Source organism: Eschscholzia californica, unplaced genomic scaffold (genome assembly GCF_041429995.1).
Source record: "Eschscholzia californica isolate CP2 unplaced genomic scaffold, dmEscCali1.0.p SCAF_3, whole genome shotgun sequence".
Lineage (NCBI taxonomy): Eukaryota > Viridiplantae > Streptophyta > Magnoliopsida > Ranunculales > Papaveraceae > Eschscholzia > Eschscholzia californica.
In genome coordinates, this window is record NW_028238420.1 from 5,004,378 (window position 1) to 5,016,909 (window position 12,532).

General features: G+C 36.0%; 2 protein-coding genes and 1 non-coding gene across 3 annotated transcripts; all 3 read right to left on the bottom strand.

The window, feature by feature from the left end:
• Nucleotides 1-222: 222 nt before the first annotated feature.
• On the bottom strand, nucleotides 223-3,325 carry LOC147547886 (cytochrome P450 704B1-like). Its single transcript, XM_086670401.1, has 6 exons — nucleotides 2,697-3,325; nucleotides 2,386-2,601; nucleotides 1,775-2,071; nucleotides 1,306-1,692; nucleotides 813-1,016; nucleotides 223-583 (listed from the first exon to the last, which is right to left on the bottom strand). Exons 1-6 carry the CDS (start codon nucleotides 3,009-3,011, stop codon nucleotides 404-406), a joined length of 1,599 nt encoding a protein of 532 aa, XP_086526527.1. The 5' UTR covers nucleotides 3,012-3,325; the 3' UTR covers nucleotides 223-403.
• A 112-nt stretch (nucleotides 3,326-3,437) lies between these two features.
• On the bottom strand, nucleotides 3,438-3,509 carry TRNAC-GCA (transfer RNA cysteine (anticodon GCA)). The gene has a single exon. It is a non-coding gene; the product is annotated as a tRNA-Cys (tRNA).
• Nucleotides 3,510-4,951: 1,442 nt separating this feature from the next.
• LOC147547888 (transcription factor MYB16-like) lies at nucleotides 4,952-7,111 on the bottom strand. The gene is made up of 3 exons (XM_086670402.1): nucleotides 6,743-7,111; nucleotides 6,509-6,638; nucleotides 4,952-5,739 (listed from the first exon to the last, which is right to left on the bottom strand). The coding sequence occupies exons 1-3, from the start codon at nucleotides 6,873-6,875 to the stop codon at nucleotides 5,094-5,096; spliced, it is 909 nt and encodes a 302-aa protein (XP_086526528.1). The 5' UTR covers nucleotides 6,876-7,111; the 3' UTR covers nucleotides 4,952-5,093.
• Nucleotides 7,112-12,532: the final 5,421 nt, after the last annotated feature.

Sequence of the window (12,532 nt, forward strand, 5' to 3'; positions counted from 1 at the left end):
CGAGTCATATAGTATTTTCCTTCTTTCATATTCAGATATTCTGTTAATTTTTTAAAACGTCTCTAATTTTATTTTTACTAACATACTTGTCGTTTAACTAATATATTGTCTTTTCTAAAAAAATTGCCTATTTGTCAAGTACACCTAGTCTCAAAAACTGTAAACGACAATAGAAGTCGGGACGAAGAATTATGATACGAAGAATTATGATACGAAGAATTATGATGAAATATTCTCAAGTGATAGATAATAGATCTTTTTTTTTTGTTGAAGGATAGATAATAGATCTAGACATCACAAGAACTACCTTTATATATTACGCATAACGTACACTGGTAGCTAATAAAAAAATTACAGGTATTGGCACCACATTTGATGGTGGCTTTTATCTCTCTCAAATATATTAAGATCTTCTAGTTGTAGTAATCTTCAAACCATATTCCATGGATAAAATCGCCATCATCCGATACTTAACATTATGCCCTGGAACCAGATTAAAATTGAAAAACCTACACAAGATAGCTAATGCCATCTTCATTTGGAGATACGCGGAGTCTTTTCCTAAGCAAATCCTTGGTCCAGCCTACACAATAACAAGCCAATAGGATCAAAATAACAGCCATTTGAACGACAACATTTAGCTTATACCGGGTTTAAAACGGATTAAATATGTTGAAATTCAAAGGGTTATGCCGATTGGGTTTCAAATGGGTTGTAAAACCTGTTGAATTTGTTTTGGTGGTATAAATAGACTTTTGTCCATTCGTCACCGAGAACTTGTTGGTTATTTGTATTATCAGAGATAAGCTTACCTGAAATGCAGTGAACTTGAATGGAGATACATTTTGGAAAATCCCATCTTTATTTAGCCATCTCTCAGGATTGAATGAAGTTGCATCTGGTCCCCAATTATACTCCAATCTACCCATTGAGTATGGCACATAAGTCACCATTTCTCCTGCTCTAACTTTGGTTCCATCAGGTAATACATCATCCTCTATTATCCCTTTTGGGTCCTATACATAATAGTTAGTTACTTAGTTAGGGTCTGAATCTGACTTGTCTGGGTCTTTGTTGTCTGAATCTGACTTGTCTGGGTTTGACTTATTCTAGTCATGGGTGTACCTAGACATTTCAGACAATGGGATCTTGATATAGACCTATTTTATGTCTGGCTCCTTGGACTCGAATCAGACCGAATCAGTCCACCATTCAAAAGAGTTAGAAAAAAAATACTAAAACATTTCAAATCTGACATGAGTCAACTCAGATGAATTGAAAAAATGTGGTCACATGATTTCGTACCTGGGGAACAGCAGGATACAAACGAAGTGTCTCAGTGACAGCAGCGTGTAAGTAAGACAGTTTTCCTAGTGAATCATAAGTTAAGAAACCTGCAAATTGTGTTAATCTTTCAGTGAAAGATTCTGGGTTTTCATGATCATAAGCAACCAATGAAACCTTCTCTTCTTTTGCTTGATTTTCTTCAAACGTTTTAAGTTCGTTGTAAAGCTTATCTGCTACATTAGGATTCATTATCATCATATATATAAACCAAGATAATGTTGTTGCTGTTGTATCCCTTCCCGCGATAACGAAGTTCAGAACTACATCTCTAAGGCTTTTGTCTGTTAAATTACTCTCTGGGTTCTCACTTAACTCGACGAATCTGGACAATATATCATGTTTAATCTGATAACAAAACGAAAGAATTGCGTAAGATTCGTGATAAATATGACGAAACAAGAACTTTAGTAATAGAATTGAGTCTTACCTTCCCATCTATGTTGGTTAATTTATCTTCATGAATCTCTGCTTTTCTTTTATGAATCATTTTGTATGTAAACTCATTAATGAGATTAATACTTTGATCAAGTAAGGCTTCAGATCCAACTTTGAGAAATCTTTTCATTCTCCATAAAGGGTCGATGAAGCGAAGCGTTACAATGATATTTGCAGTGTCGAAAGCTCGAGCAAATCGATTATCAGGTAGTTCAGGAGCCAATGTCCCTATTTCTACACCAAAACCCACCTTACATATGGAGTCCAAAGTCATCCTCATCAACAGTTCCTAATAACATATAACCCCTTCATTAGCTAAGTATGAACATTTCATTTTTCAATGAAACATTAATGTGTATATAGTAATAGTCGCCTGGGAGAGTATCTGGAGCCTAGTTGTATAGGTGTGAGCTCAAGTGCTCTGAGTTTAGTTAAATGTGCAAGTATCGAGGCCTTTTGGGTGGGCTCGTGAAGCTTTCTCTAAGAACATAGCATCGTACCTGTTGGGATTGGGCGGGCCTAGGTGTCTACATAAAGAGCAATTTCAATAACTACTAAGGCTTGGGTAGTTGCATCCAGAGATATATAAATATTGTGACTTACTTGCATGTCGATTTCTTTGTTGTGAACCGATGCTTGAAATAAAATACTTGAGAGTTTCACGGCATAATCTCTAAATACAATTGTACTAAAATCTCTCAAGTTTTTAGATGCGAACTCAAAACTAGCCGTCTTTCTCTGTTTCCTCCACATTTCCCCATCTGAATTGAAAATGCCATCTCCAAGCAAAACTTCCATGTATGAATGATAAACTTCACCCTTCAAACACAAAAACCCATTTACTCTTAAGAATCAAAATCTATACAAATAAGAACAACAAGTTGAGAAATCGTACTTGTTTTTTTTTTACTTACCTTAGGAAAGTTAACAAAGTTAGTTTTGAGAACATATTCGACATTCGCAGGATCTGCAATATAAGTATAAGTCATAAATGGCATGGGAACCTTGACGGTTTTGGATACCGATAAGTACTCAACTAACCAATCATGCATTCTATCGTAGTTTGTTAGTTGTTCGATGGCTGCCCCTATGAAAGGCCATGTTTTCGGGCCTTTAACGTTCCTCTGAGACCATCTATGAACAAGGATTGACGACAAGAAAATGCTTATGAGTATTGTGGCCATCTCCATTTTGTAATCACTTGGGGATGAAAGCTTTAAGTCTTCCATAGGAAAACCAAAATGAAGAAGGTAATGTGTAGTTGTTAAAGAATGGGTAAGAAGGGTTTGATACTTATAAAGGGCAGTAGAATTATATTTAGATAGGATTTGGTTAAGTTTTGAAGATAGGGAAGGAGTTTTAGCCTTCTTCTTCTAACAACAATCTTGGTATGTTTAATGACTTATTACTTTTTTTAAAATTTTCTTCCCTTTTTAGTAGTCATTCATGTTTTTAGTGTTCTTGACCTAACAAATTTGTTTGCACAAGAAGATGATAGTAGGGAAAGAAGAACTTGCTTTGCTAGAGGGGTTTAATTTCCTTTCTTAACTCTCATTCAATTATTCTATTACAAAATTTTAGAAACTAATTAGGTAATTAGAGTAACTTTAGCCCCCTCATTTATCAAAATGGAAAATAAAGAGAGAAATAAAAAGAGGGCCCAACCGGGTTCGAACCGGTGACCTCTTGATCTGCAGTCAAATGCTCTACCACTGAGCTATGGACCCAATTGATGACACAAATTCACATGTTCGCCTATTAAAATGAAAGTGAACTTGTATCCACGTGATATCCGTGGATATCAAAGATTTTATTATAATTAATTGTCCTTGTGGCTCACGCCCAAAATAAATCTCTACAATCTATGTTTTCTAAACTTGAACCTACATATTAAATATTCTAGCTTATAATTTGTGACACCTGAATCATTTGGACAAAGGATTTAGATTCATTTTGGTTTTATTCAAGCAAGACAGACATTGACGCGAAGAAAAACCAGATTTAAACAGACTAATTTTAAGTTGATTTCGAATCATTGGAATGTTTGAATAGTTTTCTTTTGGGAAGTTTTATAAGGCCTTCCCAATTTTGTTAAAAGGCCTCTCCATGAACCATTTTACTTGCTAAATTATCACTGAGGGGAGGTCTTTTAACAAAAATGAGGGGACCCTATAAAATCTCCCGTTTTCTTTTTTATACATCTAACAATATTCACTTTGTAACCGTCCTTTGGCTTATATGAAAAACCCGATGCGACCATTGCTTTCAATACTCGATAACCTCTACCAGTGCAGTGATTAATATGATTATGGCGTTCCCGAAAAACATGAAACCTCTGGAAAAAACGGCTCCCACTTCTATGGAAAAATAGAAACCACCATCACTCCCATACTTGAAAATTAATGTACATGCATCCTTTACTACAATAGCCTTTAATGTTGGTATGAGTTTAATAGTTCACAATGCAGAATCTGAGTTCATTGTAGCAAAAGTCTCCTCAGCGAGAGCTCGAAATACTGAAGAAAGCGAAGCTATAGCAATTCTCAACGGTCTCAATTTGGGCTCATGAAAATAATCACAGATCAATTATCATAGAGAGCGACAACATTAACCTCATCAAACATCTGAAAAACCACCGACATAAAATCCAGTGACAATCGATGATACATGTCAGCAGAATCAGAGAAATCAAGAGGAATTACAGCGTTATATTCAGCTTCAGAAAAAAACATCTCAATACCCAGACAGACAAATTAGCAAAGTGGGCTAGAAAGAAAATTCAACCCAAGTCTTGACAGAATGTACCTTATCTTTTTGCGTCAATGTATTGTAATCGTACTCTTGTTATTTAATGATAAGTATTGTTCATCAAAAAAAAAAATACAGGGTTATATAAATACAATAAACATCATACGTTATATGAGTGGCATATATCATAAGAGTCGAATATGTTCAAAAATTGTCTTAAAGATACTCATAACCTTAATGATAGTAAAAACTACCGGAAAGACCATTTGAGACCTATCTACTTCCGTTTATACCCTGAATGATATGGTTCAATAAATTATAGATCTTCCTAAATCAAATATCAATCTTGTGATCTCCGAATTTTTCAAAATTAGATGCACTACCAATAGAAGCAAGAGATCTGTCTAGACAGTACACAAAGTTTAATCTAAATGAGAAAATAACTCGTGTCTTAACTGTAATATAACCATGCGTTACGATTTGAATAATAAAAAAACAAATGAATAAGTTTGAATGTTAATTCTAAAGATCACATGTACTACAATTCTCATTATCAGAGTGATTCAAGAATCCTGATCATCAAAATGGCTCAAAAGAATTTCGGTGAACCCATCGACGAAATTCAAATCTGGTTCTTGGTTGATTCCGGTTCTTACTGATTCAAATGTCCATTCATCATCAATGACTAAATCAGTAAGGGACTTATCATAGCCATTCCAATATTCATCACCATCGTTTTCTTTCCAGATTCCATTAAAATTACACGAAGAATTCCGGATCAATTCAGAACTAGTACACGATGAACTCTCTGACTCACTGGAACCTGGACTAGAACTGGAACCAGTAGTAATTGATTCTGATTTTATTCTTTGCCAAGCTCTTAAGACATCTAGACAAAGTGAACGGGCTGCTGGCCGAGTAGCCACTATGTTCAAGAGCCTAGCCGAAGCCGAAGTTGATGTCGTGATAGTAGGAGGCTGGTGTTGCTGGTGATGGGGCTCCTGAGCTGTCTGGTCTTGGGCTTGGACCCGAGCATCCTTGCTCTGACCCATGTGATCGTTGAACGAAGCTCTTGGAGAGCGGGTCTTGGGTTTGTGAGTAACCGACTCGATACCCATTTTGGTTAAATGTTTTTTGAGATGAGTATTCCAATAATTTTTTATTTCATTGTCTGTTCTCTTAGGTAAATGAGTAGCTATAGCTGACCACCTGGAATCAAATATACCTTACGTCAATTAACGACAAATCTCAAACCCTTTGTATATAAGCTATATCATTTAAAGACAAAATTAATAAATAATAAAATGTGATTTTCCATCTTGACGGAAGATATTGAGATCATGATTCTATCATTTTTTAACCTACAATGAAGTCTTCATTTATATTTTATTTATTTATATGAACCATTTTTAAATTAAACTCAAATTCCAATGCTTGATTACAAAAAGGAGAATCCCCATTGCATTAATGTCACATATTAACATGCGAAACAAGCATATACTATATACCCATTTTTTATTCTCATTTGAAGCTATTTTTCTCCTTCAACAAAAAAAAAATTATATGTTGATAAATACTGTAATGACGCTTTAATTTATTAATGAAAATCTGGTTCAACAAAAAAAAAACTATATTTCTTTCTTACAATTTCGAGATCTTTATGTATTGACTTATCAGTTCATCAAAATAACTTAATTACAGTTCAAAAAAAAAAAGTTAAAATAATTTACTTTAAATTATCAACTAAGAGTAGACTCAAAATGTTCTTCAAATAGGTATTATTTTTATTAGATGTATCTGAAATTTGAGATTGTGAACATTACAAAGATATTTCTAATTAAGCATCAAAAATTGATTGACTCGAATTTGAATATGTTATTAATCCAAGTGATCTTCATCAATCTCAATTTCGAAAATATCTTCTCTAATGATACATCAACAAAATGTAGGCTAAAATTAAATGAACAAACAAACATACCTATTACCAAGAAGGGCATGAAATTGAATTATAGTTTCTTCTTCCTCTAAACTAAAACTTCCTCTCTTAATATCAGGTCTCAAGTAATTCATCCATCTCAATCTACAACTTTTCCCACATCTCTGTAATCCTATAAATTAACAAACAAAAACCAAATCATCAAAAATATTAAGTAAAAGATTTGTAATAGTATGAATAGGATTAACTAAGAAAAATTAATTGAGTAGTAATTACCAGCTTTAGCAGGTAAAGCTCTCCAACTTCCATGATCATTTTCTTCAATATAAGCTAAAAGTTTCTGATCTTCCTCTACTGTCCACGGTCCTTTCTTTAATCCCTCTTTTTGACAACATGGAGTTCTTCCCATTTTGATTCACACCCTCAAATTTTGAATCAACCCAAAACTTGAATGAAAAGATCTTGGATTTGGCAGTTTTTTTTTATAGTAGCATATAAAAAGTCTAAAACTTTTGGGTAATTTTAGAGAGAGAAAGAGAGCTGGGTAATTTTACAGAGACAAAAAAGGGATTGGCAATGGAAGAGAGATAGTAGAACAATGTGAGTGAGAGATGACAATTTCAACTTATAGGAGATGAGAGAAGTGGGATTGGAGCAGAGTGGCATTGAGACCATATTGAAAGGGCAGTGGTAAATGACAGCATTACCCATACTAGTTTCCTTATGATCAAGAAATATTTGGTACTTCACTTCCACTATTATGAGAAGGCCGAGGCTTTGGGGAATAAAGAAAATTCTCCGGAGAATAAAGAAAATTCTCCGGAGAATAAAGAAAATTCTCCGGAGAATGAAGACTTTTCTTAAAACTAGTCAAATAAGATTGACTGTTATGTTTCTTTTTATTGCTAAGGGGCTTCTAGTTTTAGAAGAAGCTATAAAAAAAAGCTCCTCCATCTCATCACCTCTCTCTACCACCTCATCTTCACGCCATCTCATCATCTTCTCCGGCGAAGGTCGCCCACCGGCCAATTTTCCGGCCGGCGACCTTCAAACATAAAAAAAAAAAATCTCTCTCCTCTGTCTCTCAAATTTTTTTTCCTTTACCCATCTTCAAATACACTCAAACTCACCATTTTAATCCACCATCAAAGATCTCGAATTTCTCTGTAAGAGAAGTAAACCACTTATCATCTAAATCTTGCATCACTGTGGAAAATCTAAATGTGAAACTGATTGGTCTTTCAGGCAAATTTACTCTAAGCAGAAAGTACCCAGTCATGGCTTTGCTAATCAAAACTTCAACCTAAAATCCAAAACGCATCTTAGAGAGAGTGAGAGAGAGGAAAAAGGGTTTCAAAGTAAACATTTCGACGACATTTACCTTTATTTTCCCTTCTTCCCCCATCGGAAGACAAAATCCCTCATTTTATCTATCGACCTAAAATTGCAAATCTCTGGTTCATCATCATCACACACCAACCTTAGATCTCGATCTCCTTTTGTTGCTTCACAATTTCAGGTAGAGAGAGAAAGAAAGTTGTGAGAGAAACTTAGAGCTGCTTGTTCGATCCGACAACGTCATGGAGGCAATCGAAGAGCTAGTTCAACTTTCAGAATCTATGTTACAGACTTCTGCTCTTATTGCCGATGAAGACATTGACGATAAATCTTCAAGGAGATCAACAACTTTCCTCAACGTTGTTGCCCTTGGCAATGTGGTAAGTTCATTTTCATCTTCGTCCTTTATTTTTTGATTCCGTCGTGATCGATTTGATTCGATTTAATGATTTGAGTCTTATAAATGTTTAGATCTTTAGTCAATCTGTTATCAGTAGTATTAGTTGCAAGCTGAATTCACGAACAGACCTAAGTCTGTTCGTGAAACCTCTCTCTAGATCTGTTCTAGAGAGAGAGAGAGGAAAGAAAAAAAAATATTTGGAGAGAGAGAGATGAGAGAGAAAAAATTTTACTTTAATTTTTTTTTTTATGTTTGAAGGTCGCTGACCGGAAAATTGGTCGGCCGGCGACCTTCGCCGGAGAAGATGATGAGGTGGTGATAAGATGAAGTGGCAGAGAGAACAGATAAGATGGAGGAGAATTTTCAAAAAAATGTATTATGTATTCCTCATAAAAATTTATTCCCCGGAGAACTTTCAAAAAAATCTGGATTTCCTCGAGAATTTATTCCCTGGAGAATTTTCTTTATTCCCCAAAGCCGCGGCGGCCTATGAGAACCTTCTTTCCTTTCCGTGAATGAATAGGGTCCACGGAGGATTAGTCCAAAATAAAAAATAGATTTATTTCTCAAATGACCCCCAACTTTGTGACCAGCTTCCTGCCTGACCCCCCTACTTTAGCAAAAATACCCATATGACCTCCTTTTTCAGTTATCTTTAACTTTCCGTTACTCTCTCTCCTCCATCTCATTTCCTCTCTCTGCCACATCATTGATCACGCCACATCATTGTCTTCACCGGCGACCTTCAAATTCTTTTTTATTCTCTCTCTAATTTTTTTTTTATTTCCTCTCTCTCTAAACTCCGGCTAGGGGGTTTCCCTTCGCCGGAGGTCTGTTCATCACGAACAGACTAGATCAGGGTCTGTTCGTGATGAACAGAGGTTTGTTCATCACGAACAGACCTTGATCTGGTCTGTTCGTGATGAACATACCTTCAATTGTCTGTCGAACAAACCTTCAATGGTCTGTTCGACAGACTTCCGGCGAAGGGAAACCCCCTTCGCCGGAGTTTAGAGAGAGAGGAAATAAAAAAAAAATTTGAAGGTTGCGGACTGAAAATTTGGCCGACCGGCGATCCTTGCCGGTGAAGACGATGATGTGGCAAAGAGAGGAAATGAGATGGAGGAGAGAGAGTAACGGAAAGTTAAAGATAACTGAAAAAGGGGGTCATATGGGTATTTTTGCTTAAGTAGGGGGCCAGGCAGGAAGCTGGTCACAAAGTTGGGGGTCATTTGGAAAATAACCCTAAAAAATATATGAGATTTAAGGTCTAAATTTAATATAAAATAATTATTTAAATTTTTTTAATTTTTTTTCTTCGTACAAACACACAAATGTATCATTAATGTGTTAATTGTTTAATGAATGTGTAGATAAGTGTGAAAATAAGTTTGTTTTGTACGCAACACAAACTAAATTGCGTGAAATTAGGCAGTAAAATGTATAAGGTTATTTACATTATGTGTAATCCAGTAAGATAACGATGTAACGATTGGTTTGGTGAATCCAAAAAGTGGTGTATGCGAAAATGATTTGTTTGGTGAATATAAAAATTTGTAGTTTTTTTGGCTTATTTTGTGTTTTTTCTTTTTCAAATGGATCACGTTTTACGTTAGTCATTACATGGCATTGATACATCATCAAGATGCGATAACCACGATAACTGCCGAAGTTAAACTACAAATGAAAGAGGCCTAAAGTCCAACAACATAATAAAGAGCCATAAAACCCAACAAACTTATCATTTACACCTTTAATAGCCCACGTTCACTAACCATAGATTTCACCTCCTGTTTTGTGTTAATATTAGACTTATTGTGCTATTAATTTCTATATTTCAGACCTTTTGTCAAAAATTTCTCCGAATGTAAGCTAGTTTTTTTTAGAGATTTTTTTTACTTGAGTTCGATTGTAAATTGTTTATTTTTGTCTGATTTATCTGGATGTCTGATTTGAGTTATTTTCCGATACATTTAGTTCTTGCAAGTCTGATTCAGTGAATGAAAAAAGAAAGAAAGAAAAGACAAATATCACCTAGTATATGTATTGAAAAAAGACTACAACTTTCAAGGAGGCCAGAGGCCCGATGCATAAACAATGACACTACAAACTTGAAAATTAACACAATAGTATATAATGGAATGACAGAAAAACTTCTGCAGTGTACAAGTTGACGGAAAAGAATATATAGTATTTAGATTTGAATTTAGATAATGTTTAATCATTGTTTACCCGGAACATCTCCCCGCTGCAATAGAAAAGTGAGGCAGCTTTACTCTACCGCAACTTCTGCAATAAGACAAGAGTATGAAAATCGAAAGACATTTTCCGAACTCTTGGTCTTGAAATTATTCCTATCGACACAGAACAATATTCATACAAGCCTCATGAAAATAAACCTACATGTTGAATATAGGTAAGAACTACAACGAATTAATGTATCAAGTTTGTGTACTGTCGAGATGACCTAGATGATAAAAATTAAATTGCGGAATATAAAACCTTTCCTCAGTTAAAAAAATGAGAACGGTGTTGGTGATGTTATAAAGTGGCTTCCCTGGAATCTTCCTGAAAATCGTTTTGAACTTTCAAATCGATGTTCCTTTGTGTCGCCGGTGAGGAAAGGGGGCGGGGGTACCTGCAAAGACAATCTCACGATCAAGTCAAATCAGTGTTGCATGTTGAAAGTCAAATAATCGAAAGGTAAAAATCGGATCCTTTTTCAAGGAAAACCTATATTATTTATATAGGCGTGCATGGCAGTGGTTAATCACTAGCTGAAAGGAGGTCATGTGGAAGGATCGTAAATATAATCTTTTTTATCGTACTAGATACAATCGAATCTCGGGGTAAACCAAACTGATAATCAGGGTTATCTAGCCTCCCGAGTAGCCGACATTTATTTCAGGCAGAGCAGAGCTTAAAGTGCGAAGCATAATTCGGTGAGTTAAATAATTGGAGGGTAAGGATTGGATCTTTTTTTAGACAAACTTGTGTTGTTCATATAGGTTTGCATGTTAGTGGTGAGTCACCTATTGAAGCCACGTGGTAGGATTGGGAATAGAATTTTTCTGATCTTGGTTGAATAAGATTGTATCTCGAGATACAACGAGTAGATATTCGGCGTTTTCTTGCCTCCACATAACTGACATTTCTTTCGGGCAAAGTAGAGGTCAAGATGCCGAGCATACTTTGATAGACTTCCTTGATTTCTATCTCAAGCCAGATCAAGACTTAGGTTGCAAAGCGGACTTAGATCCACCTTTTCATGTCAATTCAAACCTTCTTTTACTATTCTGGGACCACAGTTGGGCTTGATCCACCTCTACGCTTGCCGCTGAGCCAAGACAGCGTTCAAGGTGTCTAGGAAACTCCTATTGGCCTCTATGTTGAGGTGGCAAAGTTCTTTCAAGTCCACCTCCCTGATAGTTGTGACGAGGGCTCGCTTTTGTGCCTGCGGATTTCATACGTGTATTTCCAGGTCAGTCAGTTGACTTCTTTGACTTGTCAAGGTTGACATATCCTTGGCTTAATAGGTGTTAGTGGTGGTTGTGGTGTCAGAGGATGACTTCTCTTAGTATGCAAACATTTATTTGCTATGTAATATTATCTATATCGACCAAGGTGGTTGAGCACGCATGCACAATCATGTCTCCGCCAAAAGTGATTCTGGGTATAGGGGCACAACTCGACCAAAAAGGCTGAGGGGTAGGGGTTGCAGGCGTTGGCCACTTCTCTGTCAAATTCGGCGAGAGGGTCGGTTGCGCAGCAGATACCCAACTGTGTGCTAGGCCGAGCCGCGCACGACTCAGACCCTTTTGCTAGGTCCATTCGGACTTAAGCACCGCCTAAGCTGCCGAAATATGGAGTCCCTCCTGATTAGGACTCTAGCTAACACAAGGATTCCTAAGCGGTGCAATTTTTCTCACAACCTATGGACATCCTTAATGGTGAAAGAAAAAAGAAGAGAAAGAGCTATGTAGAGGTTCCAAGTTCTTATTCCTTAAGTCGTGGCCATCATAAGGAGAGCAAAATAAAGGTTGTGTCCATGCTCTGGCTAACATTTGATGGTGATCACAGATCCGTGTTCATGTGTTTTGTGTAGAGAAATTACAAGTGGTATAAGAGACTAAGTAATGAAAGTAAATAACGAAGAAAAAGAAGAGAGAACCATTTTTAATTTTGACTTTAGTCTTTCTATTTTGACTTTATGTTATAAATAGAATTATCTGTCGCTCTCTCACTATAACTAACTTGAGCTCTCTCTCTCTCTCTCTCTCTCTCTCTTTAAGTAATGATGAGTATAAATACGAGTTGATGTAATAGAT

Bases quoted from the DNA above. Each gene is read 5' to 3' on its own strand.
- LOC147547886 (XM_086670401.1), bottom strand. From the start codon at position 3,011: ATGGAAGACTTAAAGCTTTCATCCCCAAGTGATTACAAAATGGAGATG. The intron at 1,693-1,774 runs GTAAGACTCAAT...TTTTGTTATCAG, and splicing joins TAACCAACATAGATGGGAAG to ATTAAACATGATATATTGTC. The intron at 584-812 runs GTAAGCTTATCT...GTTATTGTGTAG, and splicing joins TCAAGTTCACTGCATTTCAG to GCTGGACCAAGGATTTGCTT.
- LOC147547888 (XM_086670402.1), bottom strand. From the start codon at position 6,875: ATGGGAAGAACTCCATGTTGTCAAAAAGAGGGATTAAAGAAAGGACCG. The intron at 6,639-6,742 runs GTAATTACTACT...GTTAATTTATAG, and splicing joins AGCTTTACCTGCTAAAGCTG to GATTACAGAGATGTGGGAAA. The intron at 5,740-6,508 runs GTATGTTTGTTT...ATTTGATTCCAG, and splicing joins CATGCCCTTCTTGGTAATAG to GTGGTCAGCTATAGCTACTC.